At 43.8% G+C, this 24,643-nt stretch overlaps 1 protein-coding gene across 1 annotated transcript; it reads left to right on the top strand.

Moving 5' to 3' along the window:
- The first annotated feature begins 336 nt into the window (after window positions 1–336).
- Window positions 337–14,834, top strand: elac2 (elaC ribonuclease Z 2). Its single transcript, XM_075454549.1, has 24 exons — window positions 337–838; window positions 2,459–2,509; window positions 2,596–2,666; window positions 3,605–3,669; window positions 3,754–3,811; window positions 3,895–3,963; window positions 4,049–4,162; window positions 4,267–4,322; window positions 4,425–4,483; window positions 5,382–5,454; window positions 5,531–5,643; window positions 5,728–5,826; window positions 5,910–6,048; window positions 7,030–7,115; window positions 7,220–7,341; window positions 7,436–7,532; window positions 8,981–9,119; window positions 9,210–9,248; window positions 9,981–10,090; window positions 10,628–10,727; window positions 10,820–10,940; window positions 11,378–11,456; window positions 12,958–13,102; window positions 13,819–14,834. Exons 1-24 carry the CDS (start codon window positions 456–458, stop codon window positions 14,050–14,052), a joined length of 2,622 nt encoding a protein of 873 aa, XP_075310664.1. The 5' UTR covers window positions 337–455; the 3' UTR covers window positions 14,053–14,834.
- Window positions 14,835–24,643: the final 9,809 nt, after the last annotated feature.

Raw genomic sequence — 24,643 nt, 5'->3', positions numbered from 1 at the left:
AACAAAATAATCTTTCAATATCTGTGAAATCTATTATTTTCTTGTCTTTGCATTTAGCCCAAAACAAATCTCACTCTGTCTTTGTGGTTCCTGAGCGTTAGTTTTGTAATTTTTTGGCAGTTTAGAGACTTTATAAAAGCTTAACGTGGGATTTAATATCCGTGGCTTTGTATTTTATACTAGTTTGTTTACGTTAAATCACTCTCACACAAGGAGCTTTTAGCCCCGCCTTCCTTTCTGAGAAGCCTGTTGTGATTGGCTGGCAGACCCGCTAAACAGCGCCGGCCACCAATGATCACTGAGAGCTTCCTTGCGTCATCATTAGATGCCGGAAACGTTTCACATGTGTCAACCAACCTCTGGTGTCCTGCGGAACGAGCGCACAGCAATTGTTGGGTAATTAGTTGATTTAAAAAAGGACGTTAAGAAATGTGTAAGCAGCGTTAGCGGCGTGAATGATAGCTCAGCCACTTTTAAAACCAGGGGGCGTATTTAGCATGAACGCGGTCCATGTGAGGCTCTTTACGTTGCTGGTTGTGAAAGGCAGAGCTGTCTCCACTCGTGCTGCGGCTGTCGCGTGCTGTGATTCTCGTTTCCACCGGACTGCTTTCCAGTTTTCCCGGACAATGGCGACCGCTGGAGATAATTTCCAGGACACGAGGCAGCCGCCGGGTCCGAAGAAAGCCAAGCAGAAGGAGCCGCTGCGCCACGTGAAGACCCGAGAGAGCCGCAGCAAGCGCGGGGACCTGCACGGACCGGCCACCGTGTACCTGCAGGTGGTCGGTGCGGGGAGCAGAGACAGTCCTGCGACGCTGTATGTCTTCTCTGACTTCAACAGGTACTCCTCACAGACGCCTGATGTGTCCCAAAGTCTTTAAAATGGTTGTGTTTCACTTTAAAGTGTCCTCCTCCCATGCCGCCCCATCCTCAGTCAGTCTGGCCACAGCAGCAGGGGGAACACTGCTGGCTGGCAGATCCCCATCCAACACCCTTCCCTCTGTGTTTGGTTGGGAAACGGGTTCATACATGTGTTTAAGTTCAAACAGCTGACTTGTTACCGACATATAACTCCTGAGATTTCAATTCTGCAAGGTCCCACTTTGTCTTATCATAGCAAGGGACTTTAATCCTGACTCCCGGAAATGATGTAATCGGATACTGAATCCACCTGTTCTGCATCGGTTCTCCTCTTACAAGCCTGAAGCTTTTCATCAGCGGGACGTTTCAGGTTTATAAACATAACACATAACAGTTCTGACACCATCTGAACACAGGCGGAACGATATCTGATGTTTGGTTTCCCAGCCACCAGGGTGTGTTTCTCCCATTATGGGCAAAAAGCAGGATGTCAGTCTCTTGGCAAGACAAGATTAAAGATGAAATTTTCCAACTTGTGTGAAGATTGAGTTAATTGGAGGAGGAAAAGTGACACATCAGTAACAAAGGTGTCACATATTCACCAAAACGTTCTGCTGCAACAAAGATCTTAAAGGGATAGTTCGCCTCTTTAGACATGAAGCTGTATGACATCCCATATCAGTAACATCATTTCTGAACGTCTTCTTACCCCCTGCTGCGTCCTGTGAGCAGAGTTCCAGCCTCGTTTTGGTGTTGATGAAGGTAGTCCGGCTAGTTGGCTGGGGTTTAAAAAATAAAGCGTTTTGCTTCTCAAAACAATATGCGTTCAACAGAGTAATACATTTGCATCACAAAATGGTTCTCCAGGAAAAAGTCAGACCTCACAATCGCTTGGCCCTATTTTCTCTCCCTTCGTATCACTGCCTGCTGCCGACAGCCGCGCCTGTTACGCTGTTTGCTGCTCGGAAGCAGGGGACTGCTCAGTCTGCACTTCGGTGTACACAGCAGGCAGAGATACGAAGGGAGAGAAAATAGGGCCAAGCGATTGTGAGGTCTGACTTTTTCCTGGAGAACAATTTTGTGATGCAAATGTATTACTCTTTTAAACGCATGTTGTTTTGAGAAGCAAAACGCTTTATTTTTTAAACCCCAGCCAACTAGCCGGACTACCTTCATCAACGCCAAAACGAGGCTGGAACTCGGCTCACAGGACGCAGCAGGGGGTAAGAAAATGTTCATAAATGATGTTGCTGATATGGGATATCATACAGCTGCATGTCAAAAGAGGCGAACTGTCCCTTTAAACGGCTCTCCTCGTGGAGCTCTGGGCAGGATATTCAGAACCTGTGATCTTCCTCTGCTGCTTTTTTTCATTGTTATATCCTCAGTTTTGGTGGTTGAAACAGAAATAACTGGTTTTACATTAGGCTCTGGTTCTGAACCAGCACTGGAAACACTTTGGTAGAAAGAAAGCTTTAAAGGTTCATTGCTGACGAGCATCAGGTTGGACCGGAGCCGCTGAGCTGCCAGATGTGAACACACGAGCGAAACAATCCTCACTCTGAAGGCATTATAAGCTCCTTCCTCTTCTCTGCTGCAGGTACCTGTTCAACTGTGGCGAAGGAACTCAGAGACTCATGCAGGAACACAAGTAAGCTTGCTCACACGCTGACATCGTCTCCGTCCGTTTGAAGGACAAAGACACAACAGTAACGCGGGCATGTTTCCATGTGGCAGGTTGAAAGCTGCTCGCCTGGACAACATCTTCCTGACCAGACTGAGCTGGAAGAACGTGGGAGGTTTATCAGGTCGGAAGCATCAGTGTGACGCACGACGACATCTTTTTTTTTTTAGATTTTTCTTCACTTGGAGATGCCATACTTTAATATTTATATGCTGGCATGTCTCATTTCAACTCAAATATTTGTGCTTGTTTCCCTTTTTGGTATCTGAGACACATCTGGATGGACTTTTGTTAGAAGGAGTCCGGTTTTCTCTGTTTAGTACGTCACATTACGGTCATTTTGCAGATGCTTTTATCCAAAGCGACTCACAATAAGTGTGTTCCACATCGGTAGGCAAGAGAACTTCAGGTCACAAGAAATCAGAAGTGCATTTCCTTCCAAAACCAAACAGCTGAGAGCATAACTAGTGCCAGAGTAAGTGCGGTAAGTTAGGTACCGAGACAAATGGGAAGACAATTTAGGAAACAAATAAGTGCGTAAGAAGCTAGGACGTACATTCTGTATCCATGGAGATGCTGCTCCTCTGTCTCTCACATATTGATCATCTGAATGTGAGCTCTGTTTTGCTCTCTCAGATATCCATGCACGCATTTGTCGCCCCCTGCTGGTCGGTGGATGAAATGCAGGTGTAGCATCTGCATTGCTCTCAGCATCAGTCTCAGATTTCAGATTTCAGATTTTCAGTCTGCTTCCAGTAATTATCTGACTTCTGGTGTTTCCCACCAACACAATTGGACTTAGTCAGAGTGCTGTGCTGGAGAAGTGTGGCACAGCCACGTTTCTAAGCAGCCGCAGGTTGAGCATCACGATCAAAGCAAAGTTACAGCTCAGGGAAATCTCATGAAATGTTTTCATTTTTGCATGTTCAAACTTTTTGTGTCGGGTCACTTTAGCTTCATAAACGGATATAAATGTAATTTTAAACACTAAAAACCGTTCATTCATGCAGGTTAATGCAGCTGTTTAACAGTAAAACGTTTGCTTTGTTGTGTCTGTCGCAGGGATGATATTAACCTTAAGGGACACCGGCGTCCCTGAGTGTGTTCTCTCTGGACCTCCACAGCTGGTGAGAATCTGAATCAGACGAGTAACACAGTGTTTCACCTAAAAACGTGCTCACTTTGTGTCTGCTGTCTCCTTCTTGTTAAAGGAGAACTATCTCAGTGCCATCAAGTCCTTCTCTGGACCTCTGGAGGACATCAAGCTGTGTATGTTGGATTTTTTTTGGACTGAATAATTTTTACACTCGGCCTGTTTTCCTGTTACTTATTACCGTGTCATGCGCTCGCAGCGGTTCGACCGTACACTGAAGAGGCGTACAAAGACGACACCATGACGGTGTATCAGGTGCCAATATTTGGTGAGTTCAAATGTAAATGTACTTTATTTATACAGCCCTTTACAGTCAATCCTTACGGTGTACCAGCAGCGTTCTTCTCCTGCAGCCAAGGGGAGGAGCGGTGGAGGAAAACTCTCACCCAGGTCGGGAAGGAGCAGCCCCACTCAGGGTTCCACAAAGAAAGGCGACTTTCACAACAACGGCGGAAGTGATGATGCAGGTGAGGAAAACGCTTCAAAAGGAGACGAGTCGGCGTGTGGGGTGCACACGCACACGTCATGTCAAAGTGTGAAAGACTCTTGTGACGAGCTCGGTTATTTGCAGGTGAAAGACGAGCAGAAGCTAGAGACGCATCTCTGGTGGTCTCCTTCGTGTGTAAGGTAGGAAGCTGTAAATACGTACCGCCATTCCAGGTTCAAGTGAGGAAAACTTTGACTGCCCCGTGTGTGACGTCCATCTCTTTGTGTCGGAAACTTTCACAGCTTCACCCCAAGAAGGGCAATTTTCTGGTGGCTCAAGCCAAGCAGCTCGGCCTGCCCGTGTAAGCACAAACCCCGCCTCTGTTTTCAGTGCATCTTAAATGTGTTTATTAGGGCTGGGCGAGTTAACTCGTTATTATCGCGTTAACTCATAGATTATTTACCGCCGATAAATATTTTATCGCGCATTAACGTAGTTTTTAAAATTATTTTTGGGGGCTTTTGTGTCTTTAATGGATAGGAAGGTTCAGAGAGACAGGAAGCAGGGGGCAGAGAGAGGGGGAACGACATGCAGTACAGGGCCGTAGCCTATAGCCTCTGTACATGGGGCGCCTGCTCAACCCACTACGCCACAAACCACCCCTGTTGTATTATTTATTTTATTTTCTAAAGGGCTGTCGCTCACCGGAAAAGAAAGTAATCGGCGGATCCACCAAACATGGAGAAGGGTACGGAACTTTTACTCGGCCATTTTCATTTTAAAGTTCTTCCAGACGGCGGAGTCGACAGAACCAAAGTCATCTGTAAACACTGCCAAGTTGAATTGTCTTCTCAGCGTAGTAGTTCCAGTCTAAAATATCACTTAAAGGCAAAACACACAACTCATAGCAGCAAGTCATTCAAGGAAACAGACAGTGGAGCGAGGCTTCTACATAAAAACTACAGAAAGATGCTGATGTTAAAAGTGTGTTTGCACAACAAATGTTATGGCACTTTCATTCACATGGCAGTACATTTACAATAAAGCTAAATGCTAAAAGCTGTACACTACTTTTGAATTCATTTTTGGATTTTGCGTACAAATGCGATTAATCGTGATTAATCAGGGAAATCATGCGATTAATTAGATTAAACATTTTAATCGTTGCCCAGCCCGAGTATATTTATGTTTTGTGTGAACGTCAGAGACTGAATTTGCAGTGATGTTAAACAGATCTTTGAAATCTTTCCCCCCCACAGAGGCACGGCAGCTATCGGCCCCCTCATCACCGCTCTGAAAGATGGGGAAAGCATCACGTTTGAAGGAAAAGAGGTGCTGTATGACGGCTGCTTCTCTGTAACTGTGTTAGCTCCGTTACTATCAGCTGATTGCTGCTGTTGTCTCACAGATCCGACCCGAGCAGGTTTGCACCCCCACTGACCCGGGACCAAGCTTTATCATCGTGGAGTGTCCGTCTGAGGAGTTTGTTGAAGCCGTTTGTGCCAATCGGCAGCTGAGACGGTAAAAGTTAAGCGATCAGAGTGTTTTTAAAAGCGGGAGGAATTCAAGTTTTGGTGTTTGACTTCATTCTGTCGTCTCCCTCAGATACCAGACGGGGGGAACCGAGGACTCTGCTGTGCTGGTGGTCCACATGGCGCCGGAGTCTGTCCTGAACACGGATCAGTACAAAGAGTGGATGGAGAGGTTTGTGTTGAGCCCAGGCGTCACAGATGCTCTTGTCTTTTTTAATGCCCAGTTTAACGCTCTGAGCCTGTTTCTTTCTGCAGGTTTCCGTCCACCACGGAGCACCTGATCCTGAACGAACAAGTGTGCACGGTGCACAACATCCGGAGTCACAAGATTCAGACTCAGCTCAACATGATTCACCCAGAGATCTTTCCAGAGCTGAGATCCTGCAAAACAAAGGTAACAACCGGAGCCTTACAGGATCAGTGGCTCAGCGGGTTACTGGGTGACATTTATTTAACAAGGAGTAAAAAAAACTGCATTTATTTAACCAGGGAGTAAAAAAAACTGCATTTATTTAACCAGGGAGTAAAAAAAAAACTGCATTTATTTAACCAGGGAGTAAAAAAAACTGCATTTATTTAACCTGGGAGTAAAAAAAAATGCATTTATTTAACCTGGGAGTAAAAAAAACTGCATTTATTTAACCAGGGAGTAAAAAAAAACTGCATTTATTTAACCAGGGAGTAAAAAAAACTGCATTTATTTAACCAGGGAGGAAAAAAAACTGCATTTATTTAACCAGGGAGGAAAAAAAACTGCATTTATTTCCTATTTTTTTTTCTTTAGCTTGTTGTTTCCTTAGAAAACTAAAAATGTCACATTTTAGACAGTGTGTGCCGATTAGACAACGAATTAAATGCTTTTTCAAATTTAAAAGTTCAGCAGAATTGTGGGTGGAGCCACTGGATCTGTGCCAGTTAGAGAGCCTCCTGTTAAACCTTTCAGGGGAACCTTAACACTCAGCTGAAAACAAACAGAATACATCAACTTTTCCTTCATTATTGCGTTGCCTTGTCGTTCGAATGTTGCATTTTCTCAGCGGAAGAGAACAGAGCTGAAGAGTCTAATTAAGTTGTCACCTTTTCTCGTCTTTTGGCGTCGGATCATAGTTGGTTTCCTTAGATTATTGTTCATGCACGTTAGCCTCATTCCCTCAGCAGCAGTTAACCCCACACAAGCTATATTGTCAGCTTTTGATCAATGACGGAGAAGAAAATGATGAGCTGTGGGGACGGTTTACCCGAGTAAATGAAGCTGATGGTTCTTTGCTGCTTTTCTCTGCTTCCTGTTATCCAGCCAGGTCAGAGGAAGAGTTCAGAGTGGGAGCACAGCGTGACACCTGAAATGATTCATAAACTTTATTTCTCTTCCCTCCAGGAGCCTCAAGCTGCATTGCACGTCCCCAACGTCAGAGCCGAGTGTCTGCTCAAGTTCCAGCTCAGACCTGTGATTGAGTGGCAGAGGTTGGTTTGTCCCTCAGTTCCCAAGGCTCAGCGAGTACATGTGGAAAAGCAGCCCTGTTCTCCCCCCGCAGTGTTGGTCTCACGCTCTTCTTCTCATTTTTTAGAGACGCCATCCCATCCTGCAACTCCGAGGAGTTTGTGAAAGAAGCTTCTGAAGTCCCAAACTTCCTGGCAGAAGTGGAGAAGTGCAGGGAGATTATGTCGGCTGGCGCCGCAGAGCTTTCCGGTCAGCTCTGGAATCCTGACATCCAACATATTTAAAGTATTATTCAAGGTGCTTTGCTTTTTGATTTGAAGTGTTGGTATGTTTTCTGCTGCAGGTTCAGGAGACAAATACCCGCAGGTGGTTTTCTTGGGAACAGGATCAGCTCTTCCGATGAAGATCCGAAATGTCAGCGGTACTTTAGTCAACATCAGGTACGCCAGGCAGGTAGAAACAGGAGGTCAAGAGAGGCTTCTGATGGGATATTTGAGTGGGGTTGATCATGCAAAACCCTTTGGAGCCTATACTTTCCAAACTCTCCACATTTTATCTCTTCATTCTTCTAAAAAATGAAAATGATTTTTCTGCACTCCTTATCAGGAACAAATAAGCTGCTATGCTTCCTGCTTCTGTCGATGACCTAAAGGAGCTCAAGTTGAATTAATTGGTCATAAATTAGAGGTGAAACACCTGCCGAAATATCAAACTGTTGATGGAATTGCCTTTAGACTCTTGAGACTAAAGATTTAAATAGGTTTGAAATGGAAAAAGTCTGGAACCACCAACCTGAGTTATTAGAGATGAAGGAATTTAGTCTGACACCAACAAGTGAACCGTGCAGCCTTTGCAAAGGTGGAGGACTCCACCAATCAGACAGAAGCCACTCATTCCTACAAGGCACATTACAGCCTGCAGTGCGTTCCATCAAAGATGCCTGACTGACCCTCAGACAACAAGAAGGAAAAATTAAAACCCTCTGACACGATGGATCTCAACAGGATGTGGAGAAAAGCAGGCGCCATCGCCTCATTAGTACAGTAAGGCACAGTGATGGCAGCATCATCCTGTGTGGGTGTTTTTCTGTGACAGGGACCAGTCGAGACACACGGAAGCATAAAGATTCAGACCAACCGTGTTTTCAGAGAGTTTCGAATGTCAGGCTGGACACACTTTTTATTATAGATATCTCAAAGCACTGCAGATTAAATGAATGAAAAAATAAGCAAGCGTAAAATCAAATTAATAGAAAACGAATTAAAAAACATCACCTGAAACCAAAAGTTCTACTATGAAGAAGTGTTTTAGGTACTTTTTTTAAAATGTGGAGAGGTTTGGTAAAGTGGCCCGTATTTAATCTCTTAACTGTTTATAACGATAGATTCTGATGATATTCAGAATGATAACGATAGATTCTGATGATATTCAGAATGATAACAATAGATTCTGATGATATTCAGAATGATAACGATAGATTCTGATGATATTCATAATGATAACAATAGATTCTGATGATATTCAGAATGATAACGATAGATGAGACTCGGATGGAGAAGCTGCCTGTTTGTGGTGAAATAAAAAATGAATCAAAGAGTGTAAAAGATTCTTTACAACACGAGCTTGTAGAGATGGACTCGCCAAATTAAAGAGGTTAAAGTTGCATCAGTCTGTCCCTGAGGAGTAATGATGTGTAGCTGAATCCCACAGGTGTTGGTTTGTGTCAGAAATCATAAGAACTGACCAACAAAAACGGCTCGACAGCAGAATTAAACGAGTGAGGGTTGAAAGCGGCCCTCCGCCACGGTCTGTAGGTCCATTCGTTGTGCAGCTTCTCCTCTCGTCTCCTTTGTTTTGACGACCCGTCTCTGTTTGTTGCTGCATGAAGCCCGAGTCAGTCTCTGCTGTTGGACTGTGGCGAGGGAACCTTCGGCCAGCTCTGCAGACAATACGGAGACGACGTGGACGAGGCCCTGTCCAAGATCTCCACCGTCTTCGTCTCACACCTGCATGCCGACCATCACACGGTGAGCAGCTGTTCCACATGTGGACGCAGCTGTCTGTAAAACAGATGCAACCAGCCTGGTTTCATGCTGACACTTGATGCTGTCTCCCAGGGGCTGCTGATGCTGCTGTACCAGAGGGAACGGGCGCTCGTACGTAGCAGAAAACTCATCTTTCATGCTCATCTGTGCAGAGTTCAACCATTTAGACAAGTTTCTCCTATCCAAACATGACTGGACGCGTGCACATCCTGTGGGCAAACTGCATACGATTGTAACAAACTCACTATTTTAATAATTTTTTTTAAAATTCTTGTTGACCCAACAATGAAATAATTATAAAACACTGGTTCACATTATAGATATACACCCATTTCTGAATGATCTTACCTTATCTTTCGACTTTGGTTCACGAGTTCTCCTCTGAAACCGGCTCTAACTAATCATTGTCAGGATCTTGTAGTTTCCCCAAGTGGTCCATGATGAGTTGATATAAACAGCACGGTCCAAGCTAACACTGTAATTGAGAGTATTTGCTTATCCTGAAACACATGATTGAGGGTTATAACAAAGGGGAAATCTAAATACAGGTGAATTCTTTCATGGAGATATTTATGTTCTCTGTTGGGTTTAAGATAAAAGTCTGACAGTATCACATGGGACACAAAGTAAGCACTGCAGAGACTTCTCTGCCTTTAAAACTCACAGGAGCTTAATCTGATCTTTAACTTGGCAAAGACCTGACAGAATTTCCACCCAATCGGATTGAGCTCTGCCTTTCTGTGATGCTGTTGCTCTGAAACCTGTCTCCAGTACCTCCTGTTTGTGTCTGTGACCTTTTGAAATGATGACATTTGATGGAGTGTGCTGTACTCGTGTCTTTAGAGAAGTTTGGGGAAGGCGTTCAGCCCCGTTTACCTGGTTGCTCCGGTCCAGATCATGATGTGGCTCGGCCAGTATCATGACTACTGTGAAGAGGTCCTCAGTCATTTCAAGTAAGTGGACGACAAAGTGTCCTAAACAGGATTCACACCTTTAGTTTTGAGGTAACTCACTTTGAATGGAGTGACGTTTTCTGCTGTTTAATTGAATTCGTGGTCCTTTGCTGTGCTACTAAAGCTTTCAGTAGAAAGCCCTGAATGGTTCAGTGTTGCGTTTTTGGCATTGAAATAATCTGTTTTCAGAAAGTAAAACAGGAAAAGTAACTGGGTCCTAGAGGAAGTGAGGTTGAATTGAATGAAGCCAGCTTCACAGAAATGAAGCTTAAGTTTTGGTTAAAGAGCAGCATGTAAATTAAGCATAGGTGCCAGTGTTCCTCCGTCCACCAGGGGGCACCAAATTAAGATTGCATTATTTTAACAACCTCCACTTCCTGTTTTTCAGCAACGTCTCAGATTTATGTAATTTTAATAGTTGTTTAAGTCATTTAACCACGATAATGAGTGGGTGTGCCTCAGGACCCTGTGACATCACTGGTGGGTGTGGTTAGAGGTGAAAGGAGGCTTTCAGCCTGGCGTTTCTCTGTTTTTCAGCCTCATCCCTAACAGATCTCTGTGTGATGACGCAGAGTTGGCCAAACCGAAGATCAAGTCGTTCATCCGAGCGTTGCTGAAGAAGAACGGTCTTGAGAAGGTCTGCAGTTGTTCGACCGCCGCCTCTTTCCTCCGTTAAACATTTCAAAGGGGTGTAAGGTTTGCCAATCGTTGCTTTTCTGTGTGTGTCAGTTCTGGACGTGCACGGTGCATCACTGCAAGAACGCCTTTGCCTGCAGCTTCACACACAAGTCGGGCTGGAAACTGGCCTTTTCCGGGGACACCATGCCCTGCGACGACTTCGTAAACATCGGTAAGCACCACTCACGCAGATTAAAGTCCATCCATCACTGAAGTTTGTCCAGCGTAAGAGCAGTTTGAGTGAACACTTTCAATATTTCAGGCATTCATAAAAGGTCATCTGGACTGTATCTTCATCGCACGGCTTGTTCTGAATAATTTATTAGATATTTCCTCTTGCTTTCAATCACTCTTGTGCCTGGCAGCTTCTTCTAATGGTCCCCATGAGATTCTATTTTATTGACTCTTCTGAAATTGCTTGACTGGCTTCTGTCCAAGCGGAGCGTCCCAGAAGCAGCGAGTAGGTCCTGCATTCATTACGGATGCCTCGGCTCGGCAGACGAACAGGCCGGGCCGCCTCTTGATTACCACCCGATTGATTTCCTGTGGGACAGGAAGAGGCTCCAAGTGTGCATCTGTGAGTCGGACTTTTACTTTTTTGGTTTGCAGGAAAGAATGCGACCTTTCTAATCCATGAGGCCACGCTGGAAGACGAGCTGGAGGAGGAGGCTGTGGAGAAGAGACACAGGTGAGCAAAACGGAATCAAACAGTCCAAAGTGAGAGCGTTTCAACTCTCTGTGCTGTGCTGTGCTGTGCTGTGCTGGGTGAATGTTGGCTTCTGTTGCATTTCTGTCCCTTTTCCACAGATGTAGACATTCATTTTTGCATTAGTGTTCTGGTGGGAGCCTGAAAGTCTTGACAAATTAACCTTAAGTTAAGTTTCTTTCTCTGAAAAGTGGAGAAAGAGGTGGAACGCCCTCTCCGGGTTGGGAATGAGATCCTTCCCCAAGTGGAGGAGTTCAAGTATCTCGGGGTCTTGTTCATGAGTAAGGGACGAATGGAGCAGGAGATTGACAGACGGATCGGTGCGGCGTCTGCAGTGATGCGGGCTCTGCACCGGCCCGTCGTGGTGAAGAAGGAGCTGAGCCAGAAGGCGACGCTCTCCATTTACCGGTCAATCAATGTTCCTACCCTCACCTATGATCACGAACTGTGGGTAGTGACCGAGAGAACGAGATCGCAGATATAAGCGACCGAAATGAGTTTCCTCCGCAGGGTGTCTGGGCTCTCCCTTCGAGATAGGGTGAGAAGCTCGGTCATCCGGGAGGGGCTCGGAGTAGAACTGCTGCTCCTCCGCATCGAGAGGAGTCAGATGAGGTGGCTCGGGCATCTGGTTAGGATGCCTCCTGGACGCCTCCCCGGTGAGGTGTTCCGGGCCCGTCCCACTGGGAGGAGACCCCGGGGAAGACCCAGGACACGTTGGAGAAACTATGTCTGTGTTCGAAACCGCATACTGCATACTCATCGATCAGACAGTATGCAGAGCGTTTACCCACAATGCATTTCGCTCCTGCCCGAGCCGAAATCAGCCGGCCTGAAGCTGATTTTGCTTAAGCTCTAAAGTCTGTAAACTTTAGCAACATTTGAAACATTTTCAGGCGAGAAAGTAGTCGTTTAGATCCCCAACGTGTTGAAAATCTGCCAAAATACCGCCTATTTACAATTTTGTTCCCACGAATTCGGCGCTACTAAAGCTAGCCGCAGTGAGCAACGCACTTCCGGTTATTTTCACAAAATAAAATACCCGTTGCCTTTTATCATAGGGAAAGCCATTACGATACAATTGGTGCTTTTGTTTTGAAAACAGGAAGTGAACCTACCCTCGTTGTAGCTAGCTTGAAACTGCCGTTTTGATAGGAAATGACGATCGGCGACGTCACGTTACGTTGCATCTTGGGTAGTTTGAGTATGAGTAGTAACCTCATGATGCATACCCAACATTTAAGAGAATCTAGTATGCATCCAGGAAAATAGTCAGTAGGAGTAGTAGGAGTAGTATGCGGTTTCGAACACAGCCCATGTCTCTCTGCTGGCCTGGGAAAGCTGGAGGAAGCGGCCGGGGACAGGGACGTTTGGGTTTCTCTGCTTAAGCTGCTGCCCCCGCGACCCGACCCCCGGAGAAGCAGCAGATGATGGATGGATGGATGGAAAGAAAGTAGAATAATGCTCATGCTGTGTTTCCTGACAGCACGACCTCGCAGGCCATCGGTATCGGCATGAAGATGAACGCCGACTTCATCATGTTGAACCACTTCAGCCAACGTTACGCCAAGATCCCGCTCTTCAGCGAAGACTTCAACGACAGAGTGGGAATCTCGTTCGACCACATGAGAGTAAGACCAAGGCTTTGCTATTATATCAGAGAGATCAGTTTCCAGCTTCAGTCTGATGCCTCTTTACCGATCAGGTGACCTGGGGGTGGGAGTAATGGGGAATGTGTGGTTGGTCTCCTCAGCCTTAATGTCACTTTAACAAGTGACCATGCTGGAAAAAAGCAGGTGGAATGTTCCGAGTAGCACAACAAAAGCGTGTTTCCACTCCGTACCACTAGATGGCACACATGTTATCTGAATTATATCCCCAAATGACTTATCTTCTCAATCAAAATGTTCGAGAATGGGATAAAACGCCGTATTAGTGACGGACATTTGGTTCTGCTAAAGTGTTTATATTTAATGTGTGAGATTTTGAGTAAAAAATAATCGAGGAACAGATTCATAGTGAGAGTTTGGCCTCAGAGAAAAGGGGATTGAACTTGCTGCCTTCATAAACTTTGGGTCACACTCAGTGTTTTTCTCCCTTTAATCTGTTACCAGTCTTGAGCTGCAGCCCTTTGATATCTGGTCAAAATGTGAGGTTCAAGGGTTGAGTCAACACCTGTTTATCCAGAGTTTTAGGTTCCCTCCCTGTGCTGATAAGTGATCACTGATCATAAAGATCAGATGTAGTGGCTTAAAGTGCAGAACAAAAGGAGCACGGAGGATTAAAAAGCTGCAGAACACTGCTGATGGGATGTAGTCTTTCTAAAAGTACGTCCTCTTCTTCCCAGGTTTGCTTCGGAGACTTTAAAGTCCTCCCCAAACTCATCCCCGCACTTAAGACCCTCTTCGCAGAGGAGCTGGGTGAGATGGAGGGGAGGAGGGAGAAGAGGGAGCTCAGGAATCCGAGAGGAAGCGGCGGCGAGGCAGCCGGTGGAGCGTCTGAGCTCGGGCGAGGTGCCAAGAGAGACCAGGAGGAGGCAGCGGTGCACAGTGTGGACACGAAGAGGCTGAAGACCAGCTGATGGAGGCTAATTTCATTAGAAAGGAGTTCAGAGAAAAGGACTCCATCCTGAGTTGTTTTATTTAAATTAAGCTGAGAGTTTTATTTAGCTTGTGTGGCCTCAACAAATGTTTGTTTTTGTTTTTTCTTGCATCAAGTGTGGAAGCTATGGAAGCCCGTGTCTGCCACTTAATAAAAGTAAATTTAGAAATACTAAATTATTCCTTCCCGGTCTCGGACTTGATTTAGGAACAGAAAATGGCCACATGGCTAAAATGCAGCGTTTTTTTTTTTTTTTTCCATTTTTCTGAGAACCAAGCTGAAAGAGAGAGTGTAACTTTTGGTCTAGGTTACCAGCAAATTGAACAATGGTGGCTGATCTTGCGAAGTGAGTGTGTCCAGTTTTGGATGGACCTATTTGATAAACAGAGAGGATGGCTACTTTTCAGACAACTTCTTGGACAAGTCCCTGATCCAAATTAAGCATTGCATTTGTTGTAAATCCACGTTTAAAGTAGTCCTCAATGTACTCACAGTCCATTTCTGTGTCAATCTTCCCATACCAAAGAGCTGCTACTTGACCTGCTGTGTGAAAATATCTCATAGCGCAGTAGATTGGCACCAATCAAAATTTCTTCAGAAATTTTCTAGTTTTGACTTAGTATCTCATAATTATGAGATACTATCTCATTATAATGAGATGGTATTTCTAAATTTATTTTTATTAAGTGGCGGAAACGGGCTTCCGTAGAAAGCTCAGACTATGAATATAGTTTGTTTTTCATTAAACTGAATGAGGAAATATTACACGGTATGTTGTTTGGAATATTTGTACAGTATTTAACAGAAAAACTGGAAGTATTTTGAGAGCTCTGGTTGTCAGAAATGTCTTTACACCCACCTGGATTATTAATGCAACACTGGAGAAGTTTGTGAATCTTAAAAGTTGACTTTTGTGCACATTCTTAGCCCCTGAAACTGCCCTGGAAATACAGCTGGTCATGGCTTCCAGGCTCCACACCACACCTGCCTGGCTGCGCATGTGCAGGGCTCACATGTAGGGGGAGCCAAAGAGCAACAAAATATGCTGGTATTACTGGTGTTGCTGGTTTCTTTTCTCGTCCCCAAACTTCGTAGTGCGTTGGCGAACTTGAAGTCGGACTTTAGCTTTAACTGAACTCAGTGTTTTTGTATCTTATGGGTTTCTACACATCTGAGGTTTAAGTTTTATGATTCTTTTGCAATTTTACCATCGCAACTTTATTTATAAAACAGCCGTGGCTGAAACAAAGTGCTGTACATGAATAACAGTACGAAGTATAAGGCTTGAAACAGGAACAATATTAAAACGATAAAACAATAACAGAAACAGAGTCTCATGCTGGGTTAAAAGCCAGGGAATAAAAATTAGTTTTAAAAATGGGCAGTGGAGGGGCCTGTCTGATGGGAAATGGAAGGTCGTTCCACAATTTAGGACCAGCAGCGTAAAAGGCTTCGTCTCCTCTGAGCTTCCGTTTAGCCCTCGGTGCCTCCAGGAGCAGCTGATCAGCTGACCTGAGGCACCGGGCAGGAGCATAAGGATGGAGCAGCTCAGAGAGATTTTAAAAACAAATAAAATAATCTTAAAATGGACTCTAAAATGCACAGGCAGCCAGTGGAAGGAGGCTAAAATGGGAAATGTTCCAAATGTTCAGGCTTAAAGACATCGAATTTAGATGCTCTTTACATTTTGAAACTGTAGAATATTCTGAAAAAAGTACTTTCATGCTCACGTATGTGTGTAAAGCACAAGTTTCTGCCACTTGCAGTTAAAATTCTGTTTTACTTATTGGAAACTGAGTGTTTGAGTCTCTTCCCCTCTGCTTCCCTCCAAAAAAAGAGGCAGGAACCTATCAGTGACGCACCTTGTGTCATCTGTGATCAGAGCTTATCAGACAGGAACCCTAAGTGAGAGGTTAATGGGAAGAAGCTGCAGTGGCACCCTTAGAATTGTCCTCTGAAATGTTCTATTTGATTTATTGAAGCCAGATGATCTTAAACTGTATTTAAACTTGCAAAGGCCTCCATTCTCTGTTAGTGGCCAGCTGTAAGTGCCTTCTCTGTGCCAACAATCACCTGTTTTAGGTGTTCAGCTGAAGCTGATTTGCATTTTTAAATGTTGTACAAAGACAGAATTGTTGCTGACTCGTTTAAACTAAAGTTTGTAAGAGAATAAGAATCACATGAAGCTGCTTCTGTTGCACTTAGTTGTGATCTTAGTTTCAGATTCTGATCAGAAGATTTGGACAACTGGGCAAGTTGCTGGAAATTTCCACAGGGTCCACATGGGGGCTTCAGTGAACCATCAGAGATTATCGGCCTGAAAAATCTGCTCTCCTGGTGACGACGCTCATCATCTTTTACCACATGAGGGAGCAGCGGCTGCAGTAATGGGCTCACAGCAGCGCTGGGGAAAAGATATCAGCCATCAGAAGTGCCGGTGCATCGCTGAAACCTCGCTGACCTTTCTGCACTCAGTGTATCCGGAGCATATTGAATGCTTTTATTGCTTTCTGCAGACATTAAAGACTGACCTTTAAGTTTCAGAGAAGAAGATGTCAAGGAAAACATTTACCACCGCCTCACTTTTAAGCACGTCCAGGTCAGAATGGTCTAATCTACATTCCAGCCAAAGGTAGAGCCGACAGACATGCTGAAACCCCCCCCCCCCCCCCCACCCCCCCCCTCTCCCCTCAGATAAGGCCAGGTGCCAGAACTGTGGAGTGAATGTGAGTTTCCAGAGATTAGAGGGATGAGCTTTGGGTCTGTGATTAGCTTATGTTCAGGAGATGAAGACGCCTGAACCTCACGAGTCCTCGTGGTGCGTTTATAAGAAGAGACGAAAAATTATTCGTAGGAATGACGAACACCGCAGAGCCAAGATGGTGACCCGATGGATCGCTGTTTATGGAAATGTGAAGAGATTAAAAAATGTTGGCGCTCAGTGTTAAAGTATCTCTCTCAGATATACCTTTATGCCCTAAGGTACTGGAACTGTTGAGGGAGGGAAAATGAGATAAATGAACATGATTTAATTTGTTGTTGGGAGTGCAAGCTGTAACCTACATTTTGAATACTTTTTATTTATTTATTATTATTACTATTATTATTTTTATTTATATATGTGTTTATTTACTTATTTATTTTTATTATTTTCATTATTTCATATTTATTGCACAGTAATTTGCTGACTAATTACTGCGGTTTAATGTATCTTTTTTAATCATGTAATTGTTATTTTCTTTACTGCCATATGTTTTGGATGTTTAAATTGCTGGATGTTGTTACATTAACATGAAAAACCGATAAATATATGTTTAAAAAAAAATGGATCACTCGACCAGCACTCAACCACTACAAATCAATATTAATGGCATCATTCAAATAGATTTTTAAAGCTGCATTTTAGCCTGTTTTTACCCTTCAGTAGTTATAATTGTCTCTTTCAAAGTGACACAAGATTACCAGATTTTCTTTACTTAATTGGTTTGTTCAGACCAACACAAAGCGAGGATTCACCTTGCTTTATTTGTGTGACTTCAGGCTCTCAGCGCAGTGTTTTTGTAGCATTTTGCGTTGTGAAAAAGAAAAACTAAGGGTCAGTGGTAACTTCCAGATGCCACGCACCACAGACATATTTATTTTTGCCCTCAACAGTGAGCCAGGTCTGGATATCATCAGATAATCCATTTGTAAAACCAAACGTAGAAAATTGTGGATTTGTTCTTCGTTTCAAGCCGTAAGGGAAAAAAAAAATTATTTAGGGCTTGGCGAGTTAACTCGTTAGTTATTTAACGCTGATAAATATTTTATTGCGCATTAACGCAGTTTTTTTTTTATATACAATATTTTGTGGTTTTTGTGCCTTTAATGGAAAGTTCAGACAGACAGGAAGCAGAGAGAGGGGGAACGACATGCAGCACAGGGCCGTCCGATGTGGGACTCGAACCGGGGCCAGCTGCAGCGAGGACTATAGCCTCTGTACATGGAGCGCCTGCTCAACCCACTACGCCACGGACCACCCTTATTTTATTATTTTTTTTTATTATTGTAAAAGTCTGTTCCTCGCAGGCTTTTATTTTGAAAAAGTCTGTTGCTGTCTGCTGTGGAACCGGAAAAGAAAGTAATCGGCGGATCCACCAAACATGGAGAAGGGTACGGAACTTTTCCTCGGCCATTTTCATTTTAAAGTTCTTCCAGACGGCGGAGTCGACAGAACCAAAGTCATCTGTAAACACTGCCAAGTTGAATTGTCTTCTCAGCGTAGTAGTTCCATTCTAAAATATCACTTAAAGGCAAAACACACAACTCATAGCAGCAAGTCATTCAAGGAAACAGACAGTGGAGCGAGGCTTCTACATAAAAACTACAGAAAGATGCTGATGTTAAAAGTGTGTTTGCACAACAAATGTTATGGCACTTTCATTCATATGGCAGCACATTTAAAATAAAACTAAATGCTAAAAGCTATACACCATTTTTGGATTTTGCGTACAAATGCAATTAATTGTGATTAATCAGGGAAATCATGTGATTAATTAGATTAAAGACTAAATTAAAAAAGACTTCTGATTTCAGACTGATCCAGAGACAAACGGATCATGTGATCATTGCTTTTGGTTTTAAATGGAGGAACAAATAACCAGAGTGACTTGTAACGGACTCTAACTGACCTTTCCATTTTCAAGTTGTCATGCTGCCATGGTAACAACATAAAACAAGAATATGGATCTGAAACCTTCACATATGGGGTTGATTTAACAACCTTGAACATTTGCTTGCATGTTTTTGGAATAGCTTGGCCCCTTCGGCGGGGCAGCTGACAGCCTCACCACAGCTAGTTGTCATATGCTCGTGTGCCTAGTGGTCAAACATAACATAGAACGTGTTTGGGCTGTTCAGGGTTGTTTGGACTCTGGATCCGAGCTGCCGTTAGGTGAGAGGCAGGCCTCACCCTGGAGCCATCGCCGGTCCATCATGGGACCAACACTGAGACAAACAGCCATGCATGGTCACTCTGGAGGTCAATTTAGAATCACCGGTCGACCTAACATACATTGTAGGAGCTATTTGTAATTTATTAATATTTGGCTCACTTATTATTTAGTTATCTTTTGGGGGTTTAGTTTGGGGAATACACCTTTTTTGGTTGTTTATGATATTTAGTATTGTTTGAGTTAATTTTGGTATTTAATTATGCTTTTATTTTGAAAGCACTGGTTAGCTGGGGCGCACTGGGAGAGTTTACTTTGATGGGCAGTCAGTCACAGGTGAGCAGGCACCTGGGAGGGCTAATGGTTTAGGCCAAAGGCCATTGTTCTTTGTTTGTTTGCTTGGTTGAAGCAATAAACCTAAAGAAATCTAATTGTTTTGCCTGGACAATGGACTCATTTTACCCGCGTAAATTCACTCCCTAGGTGTCTCAGTGGCCGTTTGATTTAATTTAGTTTATTATGGTTTTGACATTTTTTAATTTTGATTTTTGACACAAGAGGAAGAACAGCCACTACATACATACGGCTGCAGTAACAGCGAAGTATGTGAGCAATTACTCCAACCTGGAAGCCGGTTGCCTACTTATCCGTGAGGTTTGAAAACAAGTATTTCCTCAGCCTTTGAGATGCAACGCTGCTCTCCACATGGACCGTACAGAAGTCAGTGTATGTTGCTGCGTAGCAGCGAAGGTTTCTGTAGCCTGAAGTGAATTTAAAGTAAGGAACCAGTCAGCCAGATTTATAGAAAGGCTGCGATTGTATCACCTCACAGTTGGATGAAAACAAGCTTTCACCATTCATCATCACAGCCACAAAGTCTTTGCTCGGCTCGAGTCTCCATTCATTTCTCTTCAATAGAAATATATCTCTCTTTTTTTTATATATATATATCTCTGATTCCTCCTCATAATAAATGAAAACTTCCCCAGCTGAGACAATTGGTTTCCCTGCGGACCCTCCGTGTCTGCTCAGAAGCATTCATTCTTACAGAAAGCATCCATTTCTAATTTAGCAGACACAAGCTGTGCCATTTCTACCTATGTAAAAAAAAAAAAAGGGATCTGAATGCATTTGACAGCGATTTCTTTTCTTGCCCGTGTGTTTGTGTTTTGAATGGAGCTTGATAGCGACAGCGGAGTTCAGCTCGTTCTGACACCATTAAAGGCCAAGGCTGGAGGGACATAAGAAACTGCCAAGTTGCAAAAAATTTCCTCATTCTCTGCACATTGTCTCGCACGACAATACTCACAATATTGTCCTCCCATATTGTAGTTCAGGGGGGTGAAACGAGGAGAAAACTGAGTATTTATTGTAAATAAATATGAAAATGAGGCAAGAGAGCGGGAATTTGGATTAAAACATAAGTCTGAACAGGCAGGACCAGGGTTTGTAGTCATTTTGTGCTGAAAATAGACAACTTAGACACATTAAAAAACCTTTAATCGAATGTCCTAAAGAGGTAAAGTCTGCTACGTTCCTTCTTGTAGACGGGCTTAATGTTGCATTTCCAGTCCAGTCAGCTGTGCAGATGTGTATCTGAACATTAGATTTTACAGGGTAACGAGATGTCTTCAGACTGTTTCTGACTTGACGAATGATAACATATCAATAGGAAGCCTCTGAATTAGTCATTAGTGTCATTAGCGCTCTCATGCTGCTGCAAACATCTTTCCAATTATCCCCGGGTGCATCAACATAACAAATCTTTTTGTTCCGACGGCCTTTCGCCTTCAGCTGACATACACCTCCGTAGCTTTTGATTTCCCTGCAGGCCGGCGTGCCGTCCTGCTGTATTCATGCCTCTGGATGTCAAAAGGATATAATAAGAAACAGATTCAATGCTTCATTATGCCGTGTCCTTGTTAAGGTGGCGGAACATTTCTACCTCTCTGCAAAAGGAGGGCTGATGGGGATTTTTTTTCTGAAGTCCTTCAGGAATAAAAATCTCTTCAGAAACAGGAATGTGACTTTTCTTTTACTTTTTAACAAATGCTAATCAGCAGCGAAGTGAGAAGCTCAAATGCCCCTCGTCGCCTGTATCCCAGCAAAGAGACTGACAGCATTTCAGAGAAGAAAGGGATAATAATGCTCTGCTGGGAGAAAATGCTGTGAGGAGATAACACACAACCTGAGAGATAACTGAGACCGGAGCCCGATGTCAGTCCATTTTCCTCCAACGGGACATTAAAGATGAGATGTCTGCAGATACACACCTTTAGGAGTTTTATTTGACTCATTGTGGAGCAGGATCTGTTCAATATTTAAGACACTTTCAACTACTTTCTCTCTCACAGACACATAGAGGAGACGCTTTGTGAGCAGGATGGACTGAGCTTGGAGTATGAATACCTTCCAGGTCCGCCTCCTCCTTCCTCTGCCAGTACAATCAGAAAAATTAGAGGCGCTCAAAACTTATAGTCAGTCAGGTTGAGGCCAAAATCTAAAGGGAATGCAGCCATTGCTTTTCAGCGAATTACTCGTCGCATTGCTTTGGGAAAAAACATCGAAATGTGCAGCTTGATCATGATGTGCCCCGTCTTTCACTTGATTTATCATACAGTGTTTAATACATTTGCAAAAAATTTCCCCATTTACTTGCTGCACTGGAAAAAATCAAAGTCTTACCAAGTATATTTGTCTCATTTCTAGTCAAAATATCTCATTACACTTAATATAAGACACAATTGCCTAACAAGTACTATTTCGGCCAGATATAGGGACTTGTTTGAAGACAATACTTCAATATCTTGTTAAATGAAAAAGTCTTGAAAACAAATTGTTTTGAGTCACATATCATATGAAACAAGCTTTTTTTGACATTTGAAGATGTTTTTAAGCTAATTTCAAGATTACTTTTATCTCAAAAGTCCTAAATATCACATCTTATTTCAAGAAATCTTGACAAGCCAATTTTCACTAGTTCCATTGGCAGATTTATTTTGCTTATTTCAAGCAAAAACGTCTTGTATTTGTTGTTTTTCTTACTTATTTTTGGAGGGGCATTTTTTCCAGTGTGGAGCAAGTAAAATAGACCTTGGAGTACAGATGCAATCACTTAGAATTGCTTCTTCGTGTCAAAGGTCAACCAGTTTTAAGCCAATAACAGCCATGGACTTAGCAGAAAATCGTCTGGGAGGTGTTTGGTCCATGCATGCAGCAGCCGCCATTAGTGGCTGTATATAAAGCTCATGTACAATACCGTTATTGGAGTGTTCCATTACAGGGGCACACCAGAAGACTGAGTCTGGAAAAAAACACACTTTGTCCCCACTTTGTGGGCCCTCAAAGCCCGGATGTTTCCAAACTGTTGCGGTCAAATTTGCCCCTACTCTGCCCCATAAGACACCGATGATAAATACTCATAAATATGCATATAATTAAAAGCAAGTGTAGGGGCCAATTGGTGTAACACTACTATAAAAACAGGAATTGATGTAGGTTGTGTCAGGACCAAAAAGGGAAATCAGTTTTGACTACGCGCAGCATATCATTTGTTGGTTGTATCTGATTGGAAGGAACGTAGTGGGAAATGAATCGGCTATTCTAACTGCACGCAATCTACACCAGGTTCATTCCTGAGCGAAACATCCCAGTGGCTTTAAGCATTAGCTTCGCCTCTTCAGCAAGTGTATTCCTGGCGTTACTTTGCAAATTTAAAGGGATAGTTCGCCTCTTTTGACATGCAGCTGTATGACATCCCATATCAGCAACATCATTTATGAACATCTTCTTACCCCCTGCTGCGTCCTGTGAGCAGAGTTCCAGCCTCGTTTTGGCGTTTATGAAGGTAGTCCGGCTAGTTGGCTGGGGTTTAAAAAATAAAGCGTTTTGCTTCTCAAAACAATATGCATTCAAAAGAGTAATACATTTGCATCACAAAATCGTTCTCCAGGAAAAAGTCAGACCTCACAATCGCTTGGCCCTATTTTATCTCCCTTCGTATCACTGCCTGCTGTGTAGACCGTGCAGACCGAAGTGCAGACCGAGCAGTCCCCTGCTTCCGAGCAGCAAACACTGTAACAGGCGCGGCTGTCGGCAGGCGGCAGCAGGCAGTGACACGGAGGGAGAGAAAATATGGGCCAAGAGATTGTGAGGTCTGACTTTTTCCTGGTGCTAAAGATGGAGAAACAGAAGAGAAAGCTCTCTGGGGCTCGAAATAGAAAACGGAAGAAAGAGAAAGAGTTGGAAGGGATGAAAGAAAAGTGTTCCAAGTGGTTAAAAGACAGCAGTGAATAAACTCTGAAGTCTTTATAGGCCACACTGGATAAATAAGATTCATGGAGGGGTTGTGTCTGCTTTCTGCAGAGGGCAGAAATCTCCAGATATTTCATCTCTGAGGTGTCATCTTTGTTCAGAACTTGGAGGACAGCAGAATTAAAGGTAGGGTAGGAGATCCTGGATTTTGAGTCCAGCGAAGCTGCATTTTGAAAATACACAGGTAAAAAGTCCCAACCTTTTTCTTCACTTTCCCCCCGAAGCCACGCCTCTAGAGTACATGAACGCGCACGAGCACGAAGGTGCACGAGCGCTGTTCTGACAGCAAGCATCGATCGTTGCCGTATTTAGTATTTAGTATTTAGTATATGCTAACTATACGTTTAATAATGCTAGGTGCTAGCCAAGCTGGCTCTAGTTTAGCTTCCTGCCAAGCTTCTGGACGCGTACTTAGTTCACGGAGCAGGGTACGCGCAGAGAGGGGAGGAGGGGGAGGGAGGAGCAGATTGCAGTTTGATAGACGGCATCAGAATCCAATCATCGTTAACGATCCGTTCAGTATGATTGGATAGTGTTTTTCCTGGATTGTACGTTCTAGAGGCCACTAAAACTTTTCATATTTGTGTCAAAACTTTTAATCAATTGGTTGCAATGGGGGTGTGAAGAGTGTTTCAAGCAATATGTAAAAAAATGCTCCAGAAAAAGATCTCCTACCCCACCTTTAAGTGAGGGGCTCTTTGGTAGTTTAGGATGGAAAGTCAGAAATCTACTGATGTGCTTACTGATTTCTTTCCCTGCTGCCAGCTGCTCCCTCGGGCTGGACAGACTGACCTCCTCTGTGCTCATGTGTCGTTTCTGATTATCGCTGTCCGGTCTGATTTGTGTTGGGACACCGGCTGATTGCTGGCAGCTGAGTGCAGCAGCAGCGTCTGTCTGTGAGGCGTTTACCTGCTCTTTGCTCATGCTGTGTTGTAAGCTTTGTTGCGGGAACATTTTCCCTGGGGAAGAAGAAAAGGAATGGAGCTACTTCTGAAATGTCCTTTGGATAATTTCTCCCTTCCAGTCGCTCTCTGAGTCACCGTGGTTTCCTCCTTCATTACAGCCTCTGCTGCGGGGGCATCCTGGCTGTCCCAACCTCACTCAAGGTGTCAGAATAAAATATGTCCGACTCGAACACGTCAGCAGTAGATCCAGTGATGGACTCGGGGTTGGCCTCATCTTCATCTTCTTTAGATTTGTTTTCTTCTTCTTCTCCTGGGGCTGTTTTGCAGGAAGATGCCATCTTTCAGGCCTCACGTTCCCCCTCCCCCCCGATTCCTCGCCAGCCTGAAGCCTGTCAGAGGTTGACATACAGGCATCTCTGGG

This window comes from Odontesthes bonariensis, chromosome 21 (assembly GCF_027942865.1).
Source record: "Odontesthes bonariensis isolate fOdoBon6 chromosome 21, fOdoBon6.hap1, whole genome shotgun sequence".
Classification (NCBI taxonomy): domain Eukaryota; kingdom Metazoa; phylum Chordata; class Actinopteri; order Atheriniformes; family Atherinopsidae; genus Odontesthes; species Odontesthes bonariensis.
The sequence above is the reverse complement of the archived record's forward strand: the minus strand, read 5'-3'. Positions and strand labels throughout refer to the sequence as shown.